The following is a 26,221-nucleotide window of genomic DNA, read 5'->3' as shown; positions in this document are numbered from 1 at the left end:
ACGGGCGGGAAGGAGGCGGACCCTGGAGGGGACAGAGGCGGGGCTGGGCCGGGACCGAGGCCCGCTGAGGGGCAGCGAGGGGGCGTAGCCGGAGCTACGGCACCAAGGCTCCGCCCCCGCCCTTCCCGCCCCCTCGCTAGAGGAACGCAAGCAGGAGGAGGGGGAGTCGGAGGCGGCGGCGGCGGCGCTGGAGCTCCTCCTGGGGACCAGCGACCCGGGGAGCTAGCACGTCGCTCCGCACCGCTCTTCCTCCACCCGCTGAACCGTCCCTTCTCGCCATGTCCCAGAGCAGGCACCGCGCCGAGGCCCCGCCGCTGGAGCGCGAGGACAGTGGGACCTTCAGGTCAGCGTGCGGGCAGTCGGGGCCCCAGGGCCGGGAGCGTTGGGCGGCGAGACCGGGGCGCGGGGAGCCGGCCCTCCAGAGGCATTCTGGGTAAAGCCCTGCCTGGCGCCCACGCCTCCGCGGCTGTGGGCGCTCGGCCCCGCCCTCTCGCTTGCGAGGGTTGGGGTCTGCGGCCGGGCCCCGCCCCTCTCTTGGCCCCAGGCGGCGCGCGGGGCGATGGAGGTGGCGCGCGGTCGCCGCGCCGGGGAAGAGATCGTCAGGTTTGTCCTGAGAGGCTGCGGCGCTGCTACTAGCCCTGTTCTGTTGAGACTGTCTCCTACCCGCATTCAAGTTCTCTCTCTAAAGACCTCGCTCACCCCGCCTGCCCCTGCGGGGTGACTGCCGCAGCGGGGCCGGAAGACAGGTGCGCCCCAGCCTCTCCAGCTCTGGCCCTGGCCTCCGGGGAACTCCGCGCCTCCCTTGTCACCGTCGGTGGCGGTCAAAACTGGCCTCTGTACGCTTCTGCTTCAGTCTCCAATTTGGCATGCAAAGCACACCTTTTTCTGGTTTTTGCAGTTTGGGGAAGATGATAACAGCTAAGCCAGGGAAAACACCGATTCAGGTATTACACGAATACGGCATGAAGACCAAGAACATCCCAGTTTATGAATGTGAAAGATCTGATGTGCAAATACACGTGCCCACATTCACCTTCAGAGTAACCGTTGGTGACATAACCTGCACAGGTCTGTATACACAGTTAACCTGGATGACCGAGTGGGTTGGCAGTCAATACTTGGTGTTGCTTTTCAGTTCGGAAAAGTGCTCTTTTTGCCAGACAGCTGTGAGGAACAGGTTCTGAAACTGAGACCTCTCATCTCAGATCGTTAGGGCTTTTCAGCTTCATCTGATTCTCTTCCTAATTTTCTCTTCCCCAGATACCAAAGAAGCTCAGAAACTAAAAAGTTACCCAGCCATCCTGCACGACTCTTTTCATACCCCATGATCCTCCTAGGGTTCTTCTAAGAATTAAAGGGAAGCAGGAAAGGTTCTTGGAGCAATCATAGCTGGGTCCCTAGGTACTGTGAAGTTTCATAGATTATAGCAGATACCAGCAGGCATGACCCCAGAATTTTCTGCGCGTCTCTCCTCTCTTTATGGACTCATTTGGCCCTTTAGGTCCATTGTACCACTTTTGATTCTGTATCCAAACAAAATGAGGAAGGGGAGAAGGTCTTCATACATTATATTGCATAATAACTTCTAGTTTTTGAAACGTAACAGATATTTTGTATATTATCCACTTTTTAAACAAGAAGAAACAGGTTCAGAGAGATAAGTAACATGCCTGTAGCAATGAAGTCACATAGCAATGAAATTTTAAAGTTCATGCTTTCTTTTGGTCTGTGAGCTTGAGCAAATGATAACTAAAGTTGCTCATTTGTAAATGTGGACATTATTTTTCTTATGTATCTATTTAATTGCAAACACAAAACATTGGATGCTAAATTTAATTTGGAAGGATGCCAAGAAAAAAATTTAGTAGGAAGGCTCAAGTTCTGCCATCTGGTAAATCTGACGGCAGCATTTGTTTGTGTCCTTGGAAGTTTGGAGTCCTTTATTTTAATTGACGCCACTTTAAGAAAAGTTTAAAACTTTTTGTGTGAGGCAGTTAGATTGTAGGTGCTGGCCGGAAGGGTCCCCATGGGAACCATAGAGTCAACACTGCATTACTTACTTTAGCTAGTCTATTTCTAGATAATCAGGAAGAATTCAAGAAAAAGGAGGCTTTTTCCCTCTCGATGTGTTTTAGACCCCAAATTAACAACCTATGGCAACCGTTCTGCCTACGCCCTCTTCTCACACTACCATGGCTTCCTGTGCAAGCTTATCTGCCTCCATGGCTTCCGATACTATCTAAAGGCTAATAATTCTGAAATGTCTGTCTACATCCCAAGCCCAGTTACAGAATAGTGTATCAGTCTATGCTTGCTGAGCATCTTTGCTTGGATGACACAGAGGCCCCTCAAGCCTCTCATTGTCCCTAACTGAATCCATCTTTTCCCTCAAACCCATTCTTCCTGCATTCCCTTTCTCTGTAAAGGCTCCACAATCACCTAGTTCAGTAGACATGTGGGTTTTGTCTTCCTAACTACTTCCCCTCTCCCTCCCTCTTGTCCAGTCTGTTATTAAACTCCATCCGTTGGAGTTTAATAATCCACTAAATAGCCACTGAATCTGTCTGCTTCTCTCTCCTGGCCATTGCCACTGCCTAGGCGACCATCATCTCTCACTTGGATTGTAGCTGCATTCTTTTTTTTTTTTTTTTTTTTTTTTTTGAGACGGAGTCTCGGTCTGTCGCCCAGGCTGGAGTGCAGTGGCCGGATCTCAGCTCACTGCAAGCTCCGCCTCCCGGGTTCATGCCATTCTCCTGCCTCAGCCTCCCGAGTAGCTGGGACTACAGGCGCCCACCGCCTCGCCCGGCTAGTTTTTTGTATTTTTTAGTAGAGACGGGGTTTCACTGGGTTATCCAGGATGGTCTCGATCTCCTGACCTCGTGATCCGCCGGTCTCGGCCTCCCAAAGTGCTGGGATTACAGGCTTGAGCCACCGCGCCCGGCCTGTAGCTGCATTCTTGTAGCTACATGTTTACCTTCTAGTCTTGTGATGTCCTTTTGTCATGTGACATCCAGTGTTCATTCTTTTTTTTTTTTTTGAGACGGTCTCATTCTGTCGGGGAGTACAGTGGCATGATCATAGCTCACTGCAGCCTCAATCTCCTGGACTGGAGCAATCCTCCTGCCTCAGCCCCCCGAGTAGCTGGGACTACAGGTGCACACCAGCATGCCCAGCTAATTTTTCTGATTTTTAATAGAGACAAGGTCTCACTGCATTGCCTAGGCTGGTCTTGAACTCTTGGCGTCAAACAATCTTCCCACCTCAGCCTCTTAAAGTGTTGGGATTACAGGCGTGAGCCACCTCACCCACCCTTAACAACCAGTATTCTTTCTAGCATTCATATGTCTTCCTCTTCTCAAAATCCATTCAGTGGTTTCCCTGTAACCCTCTGGATAAACACATGTTTTTTGTTTGTTTCCGAGACAGAGTTCCACTCTTACACCCAGGCTTGAATGAAGTGGCACAATCTCGGCTCACTGCAACCTCTGCCCCCTGGGTTCAAGCGATTCTCCTGGCTCAGCCTCCTGAATAGCTGGGATCACAGGTGCCTGCCACCACGCCCGGCTAATTTTTGTATTTGTAGTAGAGACGGGGTTTCGCCATGTTGGCCAGGCTAGTCTCGAACTCCTGACCTTAGGCGATCCACCCGCCTCAGCCTCCCAAAGGGCTAGGATTATAGGTGTGAGCCACTGAGCCCAGCACACTACCATGTTTCTTAACATGACTTACAGCCTTGCTTCTTACACTTTAAAAAAGCTCTTACACTGCCGGGCGCGGTGGCTCAAGCCTGTAATCCCAGCACTTTGGGAGGCCGAGATGGGCTGATCACGAGGTCAGGAGATCGAGACCATCCTGGCTAACCTGGTGAAACCCCGTCTCTACTGAAAAATACAAAAAGAAAAAAAGAAAAAAAAAAAAAAAAGCTCTTACACTTTGGCCAAAGCCGACTACTTGGGATTCTTGAGAACACTGTGCTGTATGTTGCCTTTGAGCCTTTGCAGGTGCTCTTTTTCTCTGCCTAGAATGCTCTTCCTACTCCCCCATCTCTCTTCACTTTATTAGCTGTTACTCATCATTTAGGTCTCCATTTAGTTATCTCTTCCTTCATGAAACCTTTCTGAATCCTTACAAAGAGTCGGAGATCCGCTGCTTTTATGTGCTCCCCTACAGCCTGCACTTAGGCTTATTGTAACATATCCCATTCCATATTTCAGGTGCCTATTAACAGACAAAAATCCCACACCAGGCTGTTGGCTCTTGAGGGCAGGGCCCCTGTATGCTATATCCCTAATACCTCTGTTAGCAGATAAGTATGTGGTTTGTGTATCTTCTCACACTTGAGGGCCACACTTAAAACTTATCCCATGAGGGTATGGGAGTTTGAACTTAAAAGGAAAAAGATTGAATTTATCATTTGCCATTGCGATTGCTTACTGAAATTAGACATCAGTCTTATCCCCGGTCCCAACTTAGCTACCCATGCAGAAGATACAGACTGTCCAGAAGATACATAACAAGCTGTCACCTTACTTCATAAAACACTTTCCTGTTGTACCCAACACATAATCATGACTGCTAAGCCTAGCAGAGCAGTTTGATACATTATAGGACAGGCTATTCGAATAAAATTATGCATATTTTGCTGTCAAACAATTCTGCTGTAAATGGTTCCTTTAAAAGAAACTTCTTGCTGCAGAAGAATTTCCCCTCCAGGAATGAAGGAAGAGTAAAATACTAAGCTGCATTTCTTCAGAGGTGTGACATGGTCTACTTTATTACCCTGTTATGTAATAAACATATATAATGTAGAAATAAGGATTTTTATGCAGGTATGCATAGAATTAAATATATAGAACTTTAAAAGTTATTTTTTGAAATATTTTTCACCTGGTGAGTATTTTATTAGTGTGTAACCACATGTAGTGTATATTTTTATTACCTAGTATGTGTATGTAAAATCTATAGTGACTTTTTGTGTGTTTTGAAAACATCTCTGTAAGCTGCACATTTTTGTAGGGGATAAAGACTTCTTTTTTTAAATCTTAATTCAGGTGAAGGTACAAGTAAGAAGCTGGCGAAACATAGAGCTGCAGAGGCTGCCATAAACATTTTGAAAGCCAATGCAAGTATTTGGTGAGCTAAATTTCTTTGTATTCAGCAGCTCAAAAATATCATGGCTGAGGTAAGATTAAAAATTTCAACATGCTTACAAAAGCAACAAAGTGAACAGTTGTTAGCATCCTACCTCTCTAATTATATTTCCTTATGAAGACTTATCCATGGAAGAAAACTTTATTGAATCAAATCCAGCAGTTAGCTGTTAAATGAAGGCGCTCATGAATTAGGCTTTACTTTTTTTTTTTTTAACATGGGGTGCAACAGTAGAAAATCAGTGCTTCTTGCAAATATTAATATTAACATTTTGTATTTAGACTTTGATTATTTATACATTGAAGACAACAAAGTGTGAGATGGAGAAAGATCCACTAAAAGTACTCTTTTAGGAATTATAATTTTGAAGAAGCAGGCAGAGGTTTTCTTTTATTATATAATATATACCAAAAGAAGATAATGTTAAGTGGGATATTCTTGACATATCTTTCCAAAGTAAGATTTTTTACTACTCTAGGTGTTTCTGGATAGAATATTGGTCCTGGAGCATCTCACATATTATAGTAGTGTCCACTGGGTGTACTCTGGAGCTTGGCATACTTTCAAATTCTTCTTGTGCATGCACTCACATTAGCCTGAAGTACGATCTGGTGTAATCTGCTTATAGCCGACAGTAGAGACCCAGGGAATTTGGGATGGGTTTTTTGTTCCTAGTCATAGAAAGGCTTTTGGATTAGGGGTGTAGTTAGGTTCTCATGTAGTTTTCCTCTCTTTTTGTAAATCATTCTAAACCGTTTGGGTAGTTAAGAACTAACCAGTGACACGGCAACCCTCTAGATAAGCAGCTGCCCAAGATAAGCCTTGCATTTCACAAGATGATGCTTCATTCTCTAGGGTCATGCATTATAATTGATCTATGCCAGGCTGGGCGGGGTGGCTCACGCCTGTAATCCCAGCACTTAGGGAGGCTGAGGTGGGTGGATCACTTGAGGCCAGGAGTTCAAGACCAGCCTGGCCAACATGGCCAAACCCGTCTCTACTAAAAATACAAAAATTAGCCAGGCATGGTGGCAGGTGCCTGTAATCCCAGCTACTTGGATGGCTGAGGCACAAGAATCACTTGAACCTGGGAGGCAGAGATTGCAGTAAGCCGAGATTGCGCCACTGAACTCTAGCATGTGAAACCCAGTCTCAAAGAAAAGGCCAGGCTTGGTGTCTCACATCTGTAATCCTGGCACTTTGGAAGGCCAAGATGGGCAGATCACTTGAGTCAGGTGTTCGAGACCAGCCTGGCCAACATGGTGAAACTCCATCTCTACTAAAAATACAAAAAATTAACCAAGTGTGGTGGCATGCTCCTGTAATCCCAGCTACTTGGGAGGCTGAGACACAAGAATCCCTTGAACCCAGTAGGCAGAGGTTGCAGTGAGCTGAGATCGCACCATTGCACTCCAGCCTGGGCAACAGAGCAAGACTCTGTCTCCAAACAAACAAAAGACATGCCAAATGACATGGCAGGTATTGGGTTCTCCCCCACTGGTGATGGCCATGCTGTTTCTGTACAGCCTGAAGGTGAACCCAACCAGTAAGTACACTTGTAGAAATGAGGGGTATAGAGTGTCCTTTCTGCACCTGGGCACTTCACTTTGTCAGCAAAAAAAGCTAACAAACTTTACTATATTTGTGCTTCTTGACAGATAAAATGGGAATTACTAAGCTGTAATCAGGCCTAAAGTGGCCTGACTTAATACAGAGACTTTCTCACTTCTCCATCACAATTATTTGGGTAGCTTCGGCATGCAGCATTGTAAGTGAATACTCATATCTCATCAGCCTATGTAAAGCTTGAAGTTCTCGCAGTTGGAGAAAAAGAAAAAAAAAAAACCTTGAGGAAGTGGCAATAACTAAACCTCACTTGTCATGGAAAAATGACTCCAGTTGCCTAGGTGGTAGTAACCTTGAAATGCCGCTTATTCAGTTTTAAGCACTGACCTGCCAAGTAACTAGTAATTCCCAACTCCCTAGAAGAGGTTCTCTTTTTCCCTAATCATAATCCCCACATGCTAAAACCAAATTCATCTAAGCCATCTATTTTATGCAGGATACATGTAAATCTTAGAGGATTATCCCAGCACTGAGCAGATGACAGATCAAACAGATCTCTCTTCATAGTTCTCTGGATGAAAAAAACAATGTTTATAAATAATCTGTATTGTTCACATTGCCAGGTTCAATTTTCTGGATCATTGTTACTCTTCTATTTTTTGCATAGTTGTAACAGAGTATTCTTTAAATATTTTTTTATGACATGCCTATTACGTACAAAACGCCACAAAGCTTATGTAGGTAAGTGATACATAGGCCCTACCTCAAGGAGCTTATAGTCTGAATAGGGGAGAGGTATGGTGAAGGATGGACAAATTATATGTATTTGTAAGAGTATATAATTTATGGTAAAACAATTTCCTCAAGAAAGGATTAAACCGTGTGTTATAATGTTTCAAAGAAGGGAGAGATTATAAACCACTGGGGTAAAAGGATAGGCTTCTTGGAGAAAGTGTCATTTGAGATATATCTTGGATGACAGATCAGATTCCCATAGAAGAGGCCTGAGAAAAGGGCATTCCATGTAGAAGGAATGACAAGAGCAAAGACATAGAGAGTTAATTAGAAAATGCTTGTCATTTATTTCATAATTTGGGGGAAATTATTTTGTTTTATAACACTTTTAAAAAATATTTAGCTTTGCAGTTCCTGATCCCTTAATGCCTGACCCTTCCAAGCAACCAAAGAACCAGCTTAATCCTATTGGTTCATTACAGGTAAGTTGTACAGTTCTTTGCCTACTGATGAAATATATAATAAGTTTGTAATATCAGAGGGGCTAACACAAGGAATTAATATTTTAAAGACAAGATAGTGATATATTTTGTTTTCCAACTTACGATCATTAGATTTATAGAGCTAACTTGAAATTATTCCATATACAGTATTTGCCTTTGGCTTATACAATTCTCATTTAAGATCAATAGGCCCTCAGTGCACATGGGTAGAGTGTTTTATACTTTAAGAATAGTTCTTGCTACTCTTGTGACAAATCTCTTTCTACTTCTGTTGAGACAGAAGACTTTATAAAGAGCCTAAATCAAATCAGTGAACCTAACTCAAGAAAAGGAGTCTGCTTATTTGCTTATTCTACCGAAAAAAGAAAAATTTATATCTACACACACTCACATATGCACACATATTCAGCTTTGAATTTCTATATGCAGAATATCCTTGCAGACTATTCATGTGCTCTGTTAGGCCATTCCCCTCCCCATTATTCAGCCAGTCCTTTGGTCTCTTTTTCCAGCACTATGAGCTTTTCTATAGTTTTCTTCACCTTCTGTCCCCCACCTCATCCAAGTCTGTTGTTTGCTGTCCCTACTCATGTGTTCTTGGCCAGCTGTGGGTTTGGAAGTCTATAGCTAGGAGGGGAGGGACTTTAGGAACTGATGGCAGTGAAACCTGTAGATGGTCTCCTCTGGTGTTCCCAAAGAGGGCGGTAGTAGCCTGTTTTTCTAGTTGAAGTCTCATACCAGCTCACTATGGTTTAATTCAAGAACACCATTCATAGCAGAAAACTGATTCAGTTTTGGTATTGGGATATAAAGATACAAAATGCAGGAATGTCTCTGAGAAATAGAGGGTCTTCCCTCTTTTATCCGTTGCAGAAAATCACTATTCTTTTCAAACATATACATAGAAATGGGATCAAAATTAAGAAAATACTTATGTGATTGAGCCATTGCATAAAATTACTATTAAAGCCTCATCTTGATTTTATAGGAATTGGCTATTCATCATGGCTGGAGACTTCCTGAATATACCCTTTCCCAGGAGGGAGGACCTGCTCATAAGAGAGAATATACCACAATTTGCAGGCTAGAGTCATTTATGGAAACTGGTACTTATTTCTTACAATTAAAGGCATTTGAAATATTTTCAGATGATGAATGACTATAGAAATTTCTGTCATAATGTTTTCCAGTATTTCTATGCAGAAAAGTTGATACACTCCTCTTTTATAGTCTCTGACTTTCTGAGGCTGAACTTAAGTATAAATATTTGGCTTAAGATACTTAGTCTTAATTTGATATTTTTAAAAATCAGAGATTATTAATAGAAACTATTGGCTTGTACTTTAAACAGTCTTCATTGATAAATTAGTGACTTTAAAAAAACTCATTTTGGAGACAAAGCTATAGCAAATCTCTTGGATTTTATTTAAGAGCTATTCTATCTAGAAAATAGGACTAGAGGAAGATTACCCTTGAAAACGATATGATTAATAAGAGACTAGATGGCAAATAATTGCAGTGAGATAAAAATGAAAATTATCTTTCTTAATTGTAGCAACTCCTATGTTATAAAGGATATAAACTGTAAGAAACACTGTCACTTTAGAAAGTACTAGTGAGAATTCCTGTTAACTTCTCTGGCATGTTTTTGTCATTTTTTAAAGTGGCTTAAAATGGGATTTTACCTTAACTAGATAATAGTTTCAAGTAATAAGAAACTGTGTGCCTTTGGGAGGTAGTGTGGGCTCTTACAGAAAGCACCAGGTCAAAAGCAAGAACCTCAACTTCCATTTTTGATGCAGTCCTTGATTTGCAAAGTTAAGCAAATTAATCTCTCTGGACCTCAGTTTTTTAATCTATAAAACAAAAACATGGAGATAGATATTTGTGGTATCTTTCAACTCCAGCATCCCCTGTGCCTTTCTTATTCCTGTTTAAAGGAATTCCATATAATTGTCAGTTTAGAGAAGATCACAAGCAGGAAATAGACATTGAGAGAGAGGAGTTATAATTCAGATGTATTTTAATAAATATGAATAATTGGTCAGAATTAAATGTGGTTCAGTAATGCTAGACATAGGAAAATACAATTATTATAGAAAAACAGAAAGCATAACTATTAAAAACTTAAAACAAATGCCTTCAAAAGTGTAAGAATTAGTAACTATACAGGCCAGGCACAGTGGCTCACCTATAATCCCAGCCCTTTGGGAGGCTGAGGTGGGCCGATCGTCTGAGGTCAGGAGTTCGAGACCAGCCTGGCCAACATGGCAGAACCCTGTCTGTGCTAAATATAAAAAATTAGCCAGGTGTGGTGGCAGGCACCTGTAATCCCAGCTACTTGGAGGGGCTGAAGCAGGAGAATTGCTTGAACCCAGGAGGCGGAGGTTGCAGTGAGCCAAGATTGCACCACTGCACTTCAGCCTGGGCGACAGAGCAAGACTCCATCTCAAAAAAAAAAAAAAAAGAATTAATAGCTATACAAAAGAAATAACACAACAAACAAAGATACCAGGTCAGTAAGAACATAGTCTAGCATATAATAAAAACCATGAGGTTCTCTGATTAAATACAATACTTTATACAGTTTGATCATCCTCTGTGGACACTAATTTCTTTTCTAAATCTACCATTTCTTTTTCTTTGTTCAGGAAAGGGGGCATCAAAAAAGCAAGCCAAAAGGAATGCTGCTGAGAAATTTCTTGCCAAATTTAGTAATATTTCTCCAGAGAACCACATTTCTTTAGTGAGTAATGTTGACAGCTATGATGTTAATGTCATTAAGCATTTCTTGCTGTAGGAAACTTTCCTTGATTTCTTATTGTATGGCTACTTCAGAGTTGTGATTTTTAGAAATCTCTTCATTATTCAGTTATACACTACCCCATTTTTAGCTGCTTCCTGTTTGTGAGTCAGGATCACAAAGGCAATTAGGTAAGAGAGCTTGGGAGACACAGTCAAATTCAGAATAATAGGATGGGATGTAAAGATAATAGGCCAGTAGTACCATTTTTGCCTTCAAAGTGACAGCGCATTTCCATCCCTTTGTTCATTCATTCACTCAGCAAACATTTAGTGAGCTCATACTATGTGCTAATTGTTGCGTTGGGTACTGGGTTGCAGTGGATAAGCAGTCCCTGCCTCTAAGGAGTTTATAGACTACTGAAAGAGAGGAAGGAACTCTATAGACGAGTCCTTACAGAGTGTGATGTGGGAATACAGAAGAAAGCATCCAACCAAAACAGGTTTGGAGACAGATTCCAGGAAGAAGTAATGTCTAAGCCAAGACCTGTAGGTCTAGAATGGGGGAAAGGAATTCCAGAAAGAAGAAAAAGCGTGTGCAAAGGCCAGGAGTGAAACATCGTATGCGGTCTAGGAGCCCTAAGTGATTTGTTGTGTGTAGAGCATAGTGTTGGAGGAAGGGAGTCTCAATGAAGCCAGCAAAGTAAGGAGGGATTAAATCTTAAAGGGACCCCTATATAAAGAAAGTGAACTTTATCCCAAGGGTAGTACAAAGTTATTAAAGAATTTTAATCTGGGAAGGACAGGATCTAGTCTAAACATTAGAAGGAAATCACTTGGCTGCATTATGGTGAGTGAGTGAAATTAGGATCAAAGAGACCTGCAAGAGTGCTGTTATAGAAGACACATGAGACATGACAGCTTGAACTAAGGTAGTGGCTGGGAAATGGAGAGAGATGGGTAGATTTTAAAGTTATTTAGAAAACGGAGGTAAAGTGGCATGGTAATTGATTGGATGTAGGAAGCAAGGGAAAGGGAGGAAATTACTATTTTAAGCTTGGCAATAGCAAGAGGGGAGCAGATAATGAACTAAATGTATTGAATTTGAAGTGCTTGTAGAATAGCTTATGGAATAGCTAAGTGAATGTATCGAGTAGCTGAACAAATAAATACAGAGCTTAAGAGATTGAGACCTACACACGATATATAACTTCAGATTCTGATATTCATAGATAGGTGTTGTCATGTAATACATTATCTGAGAGTAGTGTATTAGGTGGGAAATAAAAAAGTACAACTATAGCAACTTCTTCACTGAGCTTATGATAAAATAAGGCCTCATTCTTTAGAAAAAAAATCAAAGACTATATACAAATGAGTAATATAATTTGATTCTACTTTTTTAATAGAAAAATTAACACCGCATTTACTGCTTTTGGAATTTGGATCAACAATATCACCAAAATTACAAAGCACAGATAGGTTTACAGGTGAAATTGGTCAAATCTTCAAAGAGATCATTTCCAATGCTATTTAAACTCTTTTCAGGCAATGTATAGATAACATAAAGGAAACTTTTAAATTTATTCTCCAAAACCAACATGATACAAACACCAAAACCTGACAATAGTAAGTTCAACAGAAAAAAAGATTATAGATCAATATGCCTTATGGTAAAATGGTAAAACCTTTGTAAAATGTTCAGTTCAACATTAAAATAATAATAAAACATTGACAAGTAGGGTTTATTCAACTAATGCAAGACTATTTCAAGGTTAGTAAGTTGGTTACTTTAACCACATTAATGTGTTAAAGAGTAATATATAATCCTCTCAATGGATGACAAAAATTTTTGATAAAACTCAGCAATCATTACTGATAAAAACTTTGAAAAAAACGAAAATCATGGTTAAATATTTACACATTGTACTCATTCCCATTAATATCAGAAATAAGGATGCCCACCAACACCACTTTTATTTAACTTTGTTCTAGAAGTACCTACCAATTAAAAACAAATTAGACAAGAGAAAACAGGAAGAAGTTGGAAATAAGAGGAGATAAAATGGTTACTAACTGCAAATGATACGATTGTATCCCTTTAAAACCCTAAAGAAAAACTACTAGAAATAATAAGAGAATTCATCAAGGTAACTGATTATGAAATTAATATACAAAATCAATAGCTTTTCCATATTACTCAGAGTTATGTAGGTAACAACTAGAATAATTAAAAATAAAAAGCTAAAAATTATTGTATCTGGGAAGGGGACTGAAGGTGGAGAAGGGGCAAGGCAGAGGTTGTTGCTTTTATACTTCTGTACTATTTGATTTTTTGCTGTATGTGTATATCCACTTTGACAAAACTTACGAAGCTTGGTAACATTGGACATTTTATAGAAAAATAGAAAATCTATCCTATTCTGAAAAAATATACTAGAAAAAAGTCAATAGTTTTCTTTACAAATAATAACTAGAATATAGAAGATCTCAATTTAAATTGTAGAAACAGGGATAGGATATCTGAAAATAAACTTAAAAAGAAATGCGCAGGACCATGTGAGGAAAACTCTACTAAAGAATAGAGCAGAAAATATTGTAAATATATTTAACTGTAATGTGGTCTCACTCAAAACCTACCAGTGTTCATTTTGGACCTTCATACACCTTTATTGAAGTTTATCTGGGAAAAAACCCTCAAGAATAACCAAGAAAACTGAAAAGGAAGGGTTGGGAGAGCAAGAGTGTGCTGCTTTACCAGAGAACAAAACATACTGTAAAACTGTACTTGTCAGACAAGGTACTGGGCCAGGAATAGTCAGAGGAACAAACAGAATCCAGGTGTAGATGCTAATCCACATAGGACCATAGTATATGGCAACAGTGAGATTTCAGATCAGTGGGTGAGAGGATGGATTATTCAATAATGATGTAGAAACGGTTTACATCCACTTTTAGGTGGGGGCTGTATATATATTTGTTTATGAGTATGACATCTACTTAGGATGCTTCCTTATTCCTTACACCAAAATAAATTTCAGATGGATCAAAGATTTGAACATAAAAATTTAAAACAGTATAAGTATTAGGAAACATGGAAGAGTTTTTCTTTTTAAAAATCTTAGCATGGGGAAAGCATTTTAACTTAAAACCTAGATGGTTAAAAGATTAATAAATTTGGCAACATAAAACCTACTGCACAGCAAAAAATCTGTAAATCAAGAGAATAAAAACAAAGTGGGAAGAAATTATTTTCAACATATAACTATAAAGGAACTGTTTTCAGTACCAACTTTAAAGCTCTTTTATACACATCTGCACACAGCAGCACATGTCTGTAGTCCCAGCTACTGGGGAGGCTAAGGTGGGAGGATTGCTAGAGCCCAAGAGTTTGAGAGTTAAGCCACATAGCAAGACCCTAACTCTTAAAAACTAGAAAATTTAAAAAGCTCTTATGTATCAGTTAAAAAGACAACCCAGCCGGGTGCGGTGGCTCACGCCTGTAATCCCAGCACTTTGGGAAGCTAAGGCAGGTGGATCACAAGGTCAGGAGATCGAGACCATCCTGGCTAATATGGTGAAACCCCGTCTCTACTAAAAATACAAAAAATTAGCCGGGCGTGGTGGTGGGTGCCTGTAGTCCCAGCTACTCCAGAGGCTGAGGCAGGAGAATGGCATGAATCCGGGAGGCGGAGTTTGCAGTGAGCCGAATCGCACCACTGCACTGCAGCCTGGGCAACAGAGCGAGACTCCGTCTCACCAAAAAAAAAAAAAAAGACAACCCAGTAGAAGAAATGCAAACGATTAAGGAAAAAAAGAAAAGAAAAAATATTCAACTTTATTCATGCAAGATAAAATATTTTCACCTTTTAGATTGGCAAAAACTACAAAATTTGATAATAGCTGGTATTAGTGAGGGTATGAGAAAACAAGCCCCCTCCAAGACAGTTGGTAGGAGTATAAATTGGTTCAGAAATCAGTTTGGAAGTGTTTTTCAAAATTAAAAGTTTACATGTTCTTTGACTTAGCAGTTCCACTTCTAGAAATAATTCTACAGAGAAACTCATTCAAGTGCAAAAGAGTGTTTATTGCTAGTAAAAGCAAGAAGCCAGAAACAACCTAAAGCTCACAGTTGGAGATTCATAAGGTAAATACAGTGCATATATGTGCACTGATAAAAGAAAAATGAACAAGATGTAGAGGAGTAAGTTATCACTTGCTTTAAAAGATTGTGTGTGCTTGCATATGCATAGAACATTTATGAGAAGATACTGAAAAATGTTTAACAGTACGTCTAAGAAATAGAACAGAGGTCTTCAGGGAATGGGTGGTAAGGAAGACAGACTGTACTCTTCATTATATATTTGTTCTTAGTGCATGTATGTATTTTTTTAACCATGTAAATAGTGTTTTTTAATTTTTTTTAAAACAGTATTTTAAAGTTGCTATAATGTAAATTTTTATTTGGTAAATCTAACAAATTACTTAATTCCATATCATGCCATCTCTAAAATCTTTTGGAAATTGCCTCCCGTCTGTCATGCTCATTAATAAAATAAGATTAAGAGTAGTAACCCTACTTACTTCAGAAAGTAGTTGTTTTTATTTATGGCATATGAAAGCAATTTGAGAACCATAAACTAGTATGGAAATATGAGGCATTCTAAGGACAGAGATGAAAATGGAAGGATATAGGGGAGAATAAAGGAAAGAGGAAAAGCAGAAAGAAAAAGGAAAAAGTACTCAGTTGGGTTCTGGGAAAGAAGTCTAAGAACTTTTTGACATCCTGTCATTTATTTGACTGACTTGTTCCTCAAACCCAACTTGCACATTTCATGTTTTTTAATAGATTTTTTTTCCTGTTTTATAGCTGTCAGTTGTAGTGATTGGAATACCAAAGATATGAAAATTGTTTTATATTTTAATCTGCAAATTGCTCCATTAGGCAGATTTAATTATTTATGGATTTATGGATATGGTGCTCCCAAATATCTTGTACCTCTTAATGTGACCATCAGAAAACTCGACTGAGAAACATTTGTACTATACAAAATACAAAATACTTTCAGTATATTATTGCAAGTGCTTCTTAAAAACATATTTTGTAGTACTTGTTAAATGTGTACTTTTTAATGTCTTGTTTAAATTGGAAAGTTAACCAAATGTTATCCATTTAAACATGCTTTATAACATATTAAATGTGAGTGCTTAATAAGTACTTTTAATTATACTGGTACTGGTGTTGGAACCCAGTCCTAGTCAAGAGTCTAAATCTTCATTTCTGTTTTTCAGACAAATGTAGTAGGACATTCTTTAGGATGTACTTGGCATTCCTTGAGGAATTCTCCTGGTGAAAAGATCAACTTACTGAAAAGAAGCCTCCTTAGTATTCCAAATACAGATTACATCCAGCTGCTTAGTGAAATTGCCAAGGAACAAGGTTTTAATATAACATATTTGGATATAGGTATGATTTTTTTTTCTTTGGCTTTCCCAAGACATGTTTATTTACAAATGTGTATGAGGAATGAAAATTTCTATTATAATTTATTTTATTGATCAGGGATTCTAAGTATATATAATTACTAGACCAGTAATATATATAATTGATATGTCCCATTCTTATACAAAAACAACAATAGCAAAGATAGAGTTTTACTATGTGCCAGGCATTGTTCTAAGATTACATGTATCTACTTACTGAATCCTCAGACTAACTCTATGAAGCAAATTCTGTTATCCTTATTTATTATTTTTATTTTTATTTTTTTTTTTTTTTTTTTTTTTTTTTTTTTTTTTTTTGTTGAGACAGAGTCTCGCTCTGCCGCCCAGGCTGGAGTGCAGTGGCCGGATCTCAGCTCACTGCAAGCTCCGCCTCCCGGGTTCACGCCATTCTCCTGCCTCAGCCTCCCGAGTAGCTGGGACTATAGGCGCCCGCCACCTCGCCCGGCTAGGTTTTGTATTTTTAAAGTAGAGACGGGGTTTCACCATGTCAGCCAGGATGGTCTCGATCTCCTGACCTCGTGATCCGCCCGTCTCGGCCTCCCAAAGTGCTGGGATTACAGGCTTGAGCCACCGCGCCCGGCCTGTTATCCTTATTTATAAGTGAAGAAACAAAGGCACAGAAAGGTTGAGAAACTTGCCCAAGATCACATAACTAGTCAGTGGTAGAGCAAGATTTGGGGAAGAGTTCCAGAAGATACCCTGGCTGTTAAACTAGCCCTGCTGGGCGGCTGGGCAAATGAAAAGGCACCTACATTTCTAGCACAAGTACCAAGTTTGTGGCGCCCAGACCCTTTCTCTCTACTTTGTCACTGTATGCTGATTCTGGGAGGTAAATGGAAACAAGTCAGTTTATAGTTTTATCCTTTCCCAGCCATCATCATCTGTATTTTCTCTAGCCCTTAATCATTTGGACAGACAAATATGGACAGATGGGAAAGCAAGTCAGTATGGATTTTCTTTTAATTCAATTTATAAAGCTAATTAGTTGTGTGTGTTTGGTGTCTTGATTTTGTTCTTTTTTTTTTTTGAGACAGAGTCTTGTTTCTGTTGCCCAGGCTGGAGTACAGTGGCACAATCTCAACTCACTGCAACCTCTGCCTCCCAGGTTCAAGCGATCCTCCTGCTTCAATCTCCCAAGAAGCTGGGATTACAGGCACCCACCACCACGCCTGGCTAATTTTTTTTTTTTCCCTGAGATGCAGTCTTGATCTGTTGCCCAGGCTGGAGTGCAGTGGCATGATCTCAGCTCACTATAACCTCTGCCTCCCAGGTTCAAGCAATTCTCCTGCCTCAGCCTCCCAAGTAGCTGGGACTACAGGTGTGTGCCACCATGCCCAGCTAATTTTTGCATTTTTAGAAGAGACGGGGTTTCACCATGTTGGCCAGGCTGGTCTCAAACTCCTGACTTCATGATCCACCCACCTTGGCCTCCCAAAGTTTTTTTTAGTAGAGATGGGAGTTTCACCATGTTGGCCAAGCTGGTCTCAAACTCCTGACTTCATGTCCACCCACCTTGGCCTCCCAAAGTTTTTTTTAGTAGAGATGGGAGTTTCACCATGTTGGCCAAGCTGGTCTCAAACTCCTGACCTCAAGTGATCTACCCACCTCGGCCTCCCAAAGTGCTAGGATTACAGGTGAGCCACCGTGTGTGGCCAAAGTGACTTGATTTAACGTGTGAGAAATTTTATATCCCTATCCAACCACAGATGTGGGGACCTTGCTTGTCAGGGTCCCCTGACCCTGGGAAAGTAGGGCACTTAGGGGCTCAAAGAACTTCTGATATTCTCTGCTATTTTGGGATTGAAGGACGGGTCAAGTGCATTGTCTTAGTAAACCAATAATGATGCAGAACCTGAGAAGTCAGTGCAGACAGATGGTTAGAGAAGGTGGCTGATGAAAAATTAACCGGGTGTGGTGGCACATGCCTGTAGTCCAGGCTACTAGGGAGGCTGAGGTGGGGACAATGACTTGAGCCCCTGAGATTGAGGCAGCAGTGAGCCATGATCATGCAGCTGCTTTCCAGCCTGGGTGACAGAGTGAGACTTGTCTCAAAAGAAAAGAGGCCAGAGGCCGGGTGCGGTGGCTCATGCCTGTAATCCCGGCACTTTGGGAGGCCAAGGCAGGCGGATCACCTGAGGTCAGGAGTTTGAGACCAGTCTGACCAACATGGTGAAACCCCATCTCTACTAAAAATACAAAAATTAGCCAGGCATGGTGGCATGCACCTATAATCCCAGCTACTCAGGAGGCCCAGGTGGTGGGAGAATCACTTGAACCTGGGAGGCGGAGGTTGCAGTGAACCAAGATTGCACCACTGCACTCCAGCCTGGGTGATAGAGCAAGACTCTGTCTCAGAAAAAAAAAAAAAAGAAAAGAAAAGAAAAGGTGGCTGATGAGAGACCATTCATCCAATAAATATTAGTGTCTACAGTTTGTTGAGGGTTTAGAATACAGAGATGAATGACCCATGTCATGAATAGAACTATGGAGGATACAGAATCTGGGGGAAAAAAGGAAACCTGAAATAAATTTTTAGATTATAAATTAATGATGCCTCTGAAACATTTCTTCCCAGTTTTAAGAACTAAATAGTTCTTGTAGATATGGAAAGCAGTCTAAAAACCACAGTCTGTTAATTTGGCTAGTTTCTATGCAGCTACCTTCAAAAGAACCTAGATATTCTCCAAAGGAGATATACAAATGGGCTGGGCACAGTGGCTCACACCTGTAATCCCACCCCTTTGGGAGACTGAGGCATGACAATCGCTGGAACCCAGGAGTTTGAGACCAGCCTGGGCAATATAGTGAGAGCCTGTCTCAAAATTTTAAAATTAAAAAAGAAAAATGACCAAATGACCAAAAAATACATGAAAAGATGCTCAATATCATTAGTTAATAGAGAATGCAATCAAAACCATGATAAGGTACCACTTCAAATCCACTAGAATGGCTATCATTAAGGAAATGGAAAATAGCAAGTGTTGGTGACAATGTAGAGAAATTGGAACCTTATAGGTTGCTGGTGGGAATATAAAACAGTTCAGCCTCTGTAGAATAAGCTTCTCGGTTCCTCAAGTGAATTGCCATATGACCCAGCAACTCCACTCCTAGGAGTATAAATCAAAAACTGGTATTTAAACAAATGCCTATACACACAGATCCCTGTATATTCATAGCAGCACTAGTCACAAAAGCCAAAAGGTAGAAACAGCCCAAAACATCCATCAATAAATAAGTGGATAAACAAATTGTGGACTGTCCTTCCAATGAAATATTATTCAACTGTAAAAAGAAATGAAGTTCTGATATATGCTACAACATGGATGAGCCTCAAGCAGGGGTTGGAGGGTCAGGAGAAAAGAACCTAGATACTAGAACTAGAAAGCCTCTTCACTCATTAAATAATCCCATTGTATCTGGATATTTTCCACTAAATAGAATATCAAAAATAACATTTTTATTATGCCCACTTTAAGTTATACCGCACATGTTTGTTTCTTCCTCTTTGCCTTCATTTCAGCCATCTTTAGTAAGAATGACTCATCAGTTGATGGGAAGAACATTTGTTTCCTGGGTCAGGTATTGTTTTTAAAACACCATGACCCATTTACAGTATAAATAAAGAACTAGACTCTGCACAGACTTAAAACCTAAGAACATGAACAGACAACTCCATGAATACATACAATTATTATGTATCAATTAAAAAAAATTTTTAATAGAAGACACGAGGTTTTGCCTTGATCCAAGTTATTCCTGGTTCAGATGCCTCCTGAAAATGACTTCCTAGTGGAAAATACAATCTCTCCAGTCCTTTAACAAATGGTTCTTTCCCTTTTGAGAAAGTTACTTAATGGTTCAGTAATTTCCAAATAGTGTTCAACTAACCATATTAGAATTGCCTTGGGAACTTTTTTTTTTAATGTAGGAATCAGCCACCCCCAACCATATATTTCTGATTGAGTGAGCTAGAGTGCAGCCTACATATCTGTATGTCTTTAAAGCTGTCAGATCATTATGAAGTGTAATGTGTTTGAAAACTGCTACAGCTGAGCAGTTGTGGTTTCTGTTTGTACAAGCAAAACAAAGATTGCGAGTGGTGTAGTATACTATGGATGCTTAAAAAGAAAGTAATAAGAATTGTATTGTTTTTACAAATGATCCACTTTATACATATTGGACATTAATCGTCATCCTTGAATGTGTCATTACAGATGAACTGAGCGCCAATGGACAGTATCAATGTCTTGCTGAACTGTCCACCAGCCCCATCACGGTCTGTCATGGCTCCGGTATCTCCTGTGGCAATGCACAAAGTGATGCAGCTCACAATGCTTTGCAGTATTTAAAGATAATAGCAGAAAGAAAGTAAATTTGGAGCAACTTAACAAATCTTTGAGTAGCACATAAAAAGTTCCCCTTTGGCCCCTTCCCAAGTAAAACTTTTACCATAGTGTTTGAGTTTATGTCTTGTTTCTAAATCTCTTCATGAGTCCATCAATACTCCAGATTTAATTATCTCCTCGTGGTTGTTATTAAGCTCTTTTTAATGGCTTCAACTTTGTATCGGTATATTGTATTTATAAACTTTGTACCACAAGACAGAGTGTAGCACCCATTTTACAGTGCCATGCACATCGGAGAAAGAAACTGCATGTTTGTTGTTGTTGATGAAATAAAAATGCTAGCAACAGTCTTTCTTACTGGTGCTTAAGCTCTTTGCACAAAGCTTTATAAAGGGAATTCAAAGGAAGCCCTTTTGAATTAGAGTCTTGAGGGACAGCACTAACAGGCCTTTATTAAGTATGATTGTTAAATTTCAGGGAACATGATTGGTCTGCTCTGTATTTGAATTCATGTAACAAAGAACTGTTATGATGGGATTCTGCTCATTTTATTAAAAAGCTACTGACTTGACTGTCGTCCTGTTCTTGTTAGCCATTGTCGTGAATATTTTAATGTTGATAATTCTGTTATTTACATATCTCTAATTTACTTTGAAATTCAAAGGTGAAAATAAAAAATGATGGCCTAAGCAAAATTTACAAACATACATGTAATGGGTTACTTCCTTACTTTCTCTAAGCGTTTGCAACCTTGTATTTTTCTTTGACATAACCATACACAGGTGAATTACTAGTTTAAAAAGCATTTGACCACGCACGGTGGCTCAGGCCTATAATCCCAACTCTTTGGGAGGCCAAAGTGGGAGGATCCATTCAGGCCAAAAGTTCGAGACCAGCCTGGGCAACATAGTGAGTCCCCATCTCTACCACAAAAAGAGGAAAAAGAAAATCAATCGGGTGTGGTGGCACACTTTTAGTCCCAGCTACTCAGGAGGCTGAGGTGGGAGTATTGCTTGGGCCCAGAAGATCAAAGCTGCAGTGAGCCAGGATCACACCACTGCACTCCAGCCTGGGTGACCGAGTGAGACCCTGTCTCAAAAAAAAAAAAGCGTTAGAATTACCCAAAAACCCTTCCCAGTTTATTCAGTTCAGTTGCAAGAATGTTCCAAAGTGATGAGTGATGAAAAGGTTAGGAAATAAGTCTAATGAACAGATTTTAACCTTTAGTGTTTCTATATATCATCTTGTAACATCTCAAGTCTTCCATCTGTCAGCGCCGGCTTGTGCTAGCTTTCTAAGTTAGGTAGAGGTCTCAGCTCTGTGTTTGGAGCTCGGGGAAAGCTTCATAGAGGTAGGTCTTTATGAATGAAGGTAGGTCTCATGTATTCATACCGAAGGAAGTATGTAGCAGGTATTTTTGTCTGGAAAAAAATATCTGGAATTCTTTGAGAACAAACTATAAAATAAAGGAAAACCAGTACATGTAACTTACCTTCAATTCTAAAGAGCACTTACCATAGGTCCATATTCTAAGTTCCATTTGTTAAACCATAGAAACAGGTGCTTTTTTTGGCAAGGTAAGGAATAGACTTAAAAAACTGGAAAAAAAGCTGGGCATAATAGGATCTTGTGACTCTTTAAAGATTGAACTAAGGTTTTAGTAAATGGTCTTGGATATGGGGGAGGCACAATGAACTCTCTGAGATGACATTAGACTTCTGCATACTGAAATCCTGACTTGGATAAATTGGGGGAAAGTTTCATAAGGCTGATGAAAAGGATAATATCACTTGGTTGTAGACAGTCCGTATGTATTGATAAAATGAGGTCTGAGGATAAGGTGCCCAGAAGATAAAATTGCTGCTGCCTCTGCTTTCCCTGCTTCTGGCTCTGGAGGAAAGTGCATTCTTACACTGTTCAAATGTCGCCTCTCAGATTATCCAGATTTTCTAGAGTTAGGGATTTTCTTGGACCATCAGGTGTATCCTTTAACACCATTTTGGTTAGCCCTCTGCTAAGGCTCTTAACCAATCTAATTAGTCAAACTTGTTAAATATAGGTTAATTTCCCAAATAGGCTCAACAGGTAATTGTGTCATAGTCATCTTCATAGTGTCAGTTCTAACACATAAGAGCATCCATTAAGTGATAAGTGACTTTAAAAGATGAGGATGGCAATAATACAATATGATGGTAATACTAATTCAATAAGTTATTGAGCACTAATGTGCCCAGCACTACAGCAGCCTCTGGGAATGTGTTGGCCCATATTGTGTTATTTGATGAAGAGCCACTCCCCTGATCTCAGGGTGTGCTGTGATATTCCACGCAGGTTCCCCTTCCCTACAGAGGATTTTGTTTCCTCACCTTGGCAGTGTGCACCCAACAGCCCTCAACTGTCAGTAGAATTGCCCTCTAACTGAAGAAAGCCACCTCATCTAAAGTCACACTTCCTTCTTGGGCCAGGCTGCATGCAAAGACTAGTCCCATTGCCCCATATTAGGACAATCTGAAAGACCATCCTAGCTTCAGAGTTCCCCCTACTGTCAGCTAAAGCTGCCTTTGAGATTGCATCATAGTCCATATTCTTTCTCCACCCAGTGGAGCTTCCTTTCTTTCCACAGGTGGCAATCCTTAATAAATCTCCTACCCACTTATCTTCATCTGAGCATCTGTGATCTTGGTACCAGAAGGGTTGCAGGAAAATAGGTGCTCCTGGGCTTTTGGAGCCATTTATCTTGCCTTTTCACTTACAGGATGAGATTCTCCTCACTGGGGTAGGGAGAAGTTAACTACTAGCACACCCTGATAGTGCAGTTGTTAAAACTTTCACTAGTGGTGAACTAAGATGGCACGTCAACTTAAGGAAATGCACTGGCAGGCACAAAGATCAGGTGGGAAACAGTGCGGATAGTGGAACTGATGAGTTATTACTGAGCTAGACCGATACCTTGGAAAAAGATAACAAAAGAATGAGAATGGGCCAGGCATAGTGGCTCACACTTGTAACCCCAGCACTTTGGGAGGCTGAGGCAGGAGGATCCCTTGAGGCCAGGAGTTTGAGACCAGCCTGAGTAATATAGCGAGACCCTGTCTCTACAAATTTTTAAAAAATTATCCATGCCCAGTAGCTTGTGGCTGTAGTCCTAGCTATTTCGGAGGGTGAGGCAAGAAGATCACTTGACCCCACGAATTTGAGGCTGCAGTAAGCTATGTTTGCACTACTGCACTCCAGCTTGAGCTACAGAGTGAGACCCTGTCTCAAAATAAAAGAATGAGAGTGATTAGTTGGTAATTAAAAGCTGAGTGTGGGATCAAGAGTAGTGGCTCATGCCCGTAATTCCAGTGCCTCAGGAGACCAAAAAGGGAGGATAGCTTGAGGCCAGGAATTCAAGACCAGCCTGGGCAACATAGCAAGGCCCATCTCTACAAAAAATTTTTAAAATCAGCAGGCCATAGTGGCATACATTTGTTGTCCTAGTTACTTAGGAGGCTGAGGCCAGAGGATAATTTGGGTCCAAGAGTTCAAGGTTACAGTAGCCTACTGTGCCACTGCACTCTCAGCCTGAGTGACAAAGCAGGATCCTGTCTCAAAAACAAACAAAAACTCACTGTGAGGGCCAGAAAACCTCCCTTGTAGAATATCAGACTCTCAGCTCCTCAAGCCAATGAGGAGAGGAAGCTGAGGACCAGGCCCAGGACTTAATCATGAGAATAAAACTCCAAAGAAGTTAGGACCCAAGCTAGGCAGGTCTACTGTGCTGTGGTCAGGACCCTGATTGGGAGAAAATGGAACCCTGACCCAAGGGATGAAACCATCAGGGTTGATGCACCTGAAAAATCTTCAATCCTCAGGTTTCGAGAACCTTCTAAGGCTACAGAAGTGCCCCTCTCTTCTCTAATAAGGGCTAGTATGCTCCCTGTTTTGCTTGAAGACAATGAGCTGTCTCTCCAAGGACAAAACATACACTCTTCAGGATCCTCCCCAACTTCCTCTCTTGGCAACTAAGCCAATTTAAAAAAAGTTAAACTGGCTGGGTGCAGTGGCGCATGTCTGTAATTTCAGTACTTTGGAAGGCCAAGGAGGGCGGATCACCTGAGGCCAGTAGTTCAAGATCAGCCTGGCCAACATGGTGAAACCCTGTCTCTACTAAAAATACAAACATTAGCCGGGCAAGGTGGTGCGCGCGCGCCTGTAATCCCAGTTATTCGGGAGGCTGAGGCAAAAGAATTGCTTGAACCCAGGAGGTGGAGGTTGCCGTGAGTCGAGATTGTGCCACTGCACTCCATCCTGGGCTAAAGAGGGAGACTCTATCTCGAAAATAAATAAATAAAAAATAATCACGACCCCTTACTCAATTTCCAGACCTGAGTCAGTTTTTGGATCCAGGCCCATTAACTAAAGAATCTGGGTCCCCAGGAGGAAGGACTGTGTAATACCACAGTGTGCACAAATAATGATTCCTCTAGTCCTTCTCCAAAGGGACTTATCGCCATTACTCAGGAAATCATACAGTGGTGAAAGGGGAATACTCAACATTTTGATATCTGTTGGACACAGGATCTGAGTTAACAATGATAACACAGAACTGAAAGTCATTATATGCCCTTGATTACAGTAAAGGTTATGGAGGTCGAGTCCTAGGGAGTCCTGGCCCAAGTCTGGCTCACAATATATCCACAGACCCACCTAGTCATTGAGTGTATAATTGTGATAAATATACTTGATTAGTGACACCAGGTTTCTCGGTGTGTGTGGTAAGAGCTAACATAGTGATAAAGGCCAAGTGGCCAGGTGGAAGCTTTCAAAGTTGACCTCTTCTCTATACCAATATAGTAAATCAAAAAATAATATTTCAGGGAATGGCAGAAATTAATGCCATCCTAAAATATCTAAAAGATTCAGGGAGGATGGTTCACATTGTATCTCCATTTAATTCACCAGTCTAGTCCCTCCAAAAACCAGATAGTGGGCTACCACAAACTTTATGAGGTAGTAGCTCCAATTTATCTACAGAGACAGCTATAGGCATCTTTGTTAGAGCAGACCCACATGGCATCAGGTGGACTTCTGGTTCAAAAATGGCAGTGTAGACGCAAGCTGGCTTCACTTCCACACCAGAAAACCAAAAACAAATATACAGCACCGAGATTATCACCAACAATATCCCAGAACTCAGATATAAGGATGAGTCAATTCCTGGGGACATAGAAGTCAAAAAACTCTGAGCAGATGGTAAGAGAATCAGACTTTTATATCTGCGGTGCCCCTCCCCACAATCTGTCTGGCACCAAGTGTGTGGAAAACTTCCCCCAACTCACAGTTTCTACAATGGAAAAAGTGAGAAAAGGTAGACAACCAACCTTCCTGCCGTCTTGGATTCCCTGGAAGGAGACCTGTCCCCGACTCAGCCCATGGGAAGTATCATGAGTACCTGAGGGAAAAACATTACCGAGGACAACCAGAGACAAAGGGAGGACGCAGGACTTCAATCCCCAGCCCTGGAAACTCTGCTCTGGAACTTGACCAAAGAAGATGCCAGATCAGAGTGGCTACTCAGCAGCAACAGCTGTAGGAGATGCATTCCACAGGTCCTCTTGGCACAAACTTTTAGCCGGCCTTTCACACTGCCAGGATATCCCCTTTGGGACCTCCCCCATTTGAGAAGGGCAT

At 40.8% G+C, this 26,221-nt stretch overlaps 2 protein-coding genes and 1 long non-coding RNA gene across 6 annotated transcripts in view; 1 reads left to right on the top strand and 2 right to left on the bottom strand.

The window, feature by feature from the left end:
* Positions 1–26,221, bottom strand: part of PJVK (pejvakin) — a 46,886-nt gene that overhangs the window by 9,620 nt on the left and 11,045 nt on the right. The window lies entirely within an intron of this gene.
* Positions 133–21,119, top strand: PRKRA (protein activator of interferon induced protein kinase EIF2AK2). 4 transcript variants are annotated; one of them, XM_077956385.1, is made up of 9 exons: positions 133–343; positions 899–1,068; positions 5,052–5,133; positions 6,810–6,919; positions 7,856–7,934; positions 8,944–9,061; positions 10,607–10,701; positions 15,990–16,164; positions 20,417–21,119. In XM_077956385.1, the coding sequence occupies exons 5-9, from the start codon at positions 7,878–7,880 to the stop codon at positions 20,572–20,574; spliced, it is 603 nt and encodes a 200-aa protein (XP_077812511.1). In that variant the 5' UTR covers positions 133–343; positions 899–1,068; positions 5,052–5,133; positions 6,810–6,919; positions 7,856–7,877; the 3' UTR covers positions 20,575–21,119.
* LOC144333423 (uncharacterized) lies at positions 2,633–6,997 on the bottom strand. The gene is made up of 3 exons (XR_013402062.1): positions 6,487–6,997; positions 3,872–3,950; positions 2,633–2,806 (listed from the first exon to the last, which is right to left on the bottom strand). It is a non-coding gene; the product is annotated as an uncharacterized LOC144333423 (long non-coding RNA).

Source organism: Macaca mulatta, chromosome 12 (assembly GCF_049350105.2).
Source record: "Macaca mulatta isolate MMU2019108-1 chromosome 12, T2T-MMU8v2.0, whole genome shotgun sequence".
NCBI classification, from domain to species: Eukaryota; Metazoa; Chordata; class Mammalia; order Primates; family Cercopithecidae; genus Macaca; species Macaca mulatta.
Note: the sequence above shows the minus strand (reverse complement) of the source record. Positions and strands in the feature narration are given on the sequence as shown.

What these genes read in the sequence shown, in the direction of transcription:
- PRKRA (XM_077956384.1), top strand. Translation starts at nt 909, where the DNA reads ATGATAACAGCTAAGCCAGGGAAAACACCGATTCAGGTATTACACGAA. An exon ending in AAAGCCAATGCAAGTATTTG is followed by an intron (nt 5,134 to 7,855) that starts GTGAGCTAAATT and finishes AAAAATATTTAG; the next exon opens with CTTTGCAGTTCCTGATCCCT. An exon ending in ATCCTATTGGTTCATTACAG is followed by an intron (nt 7,935 to 8,943) that starts GTAAGTTGTACA and finishes TTGATTTTATAG; the next exon opens with GAATTGGCTATTCATCATGG.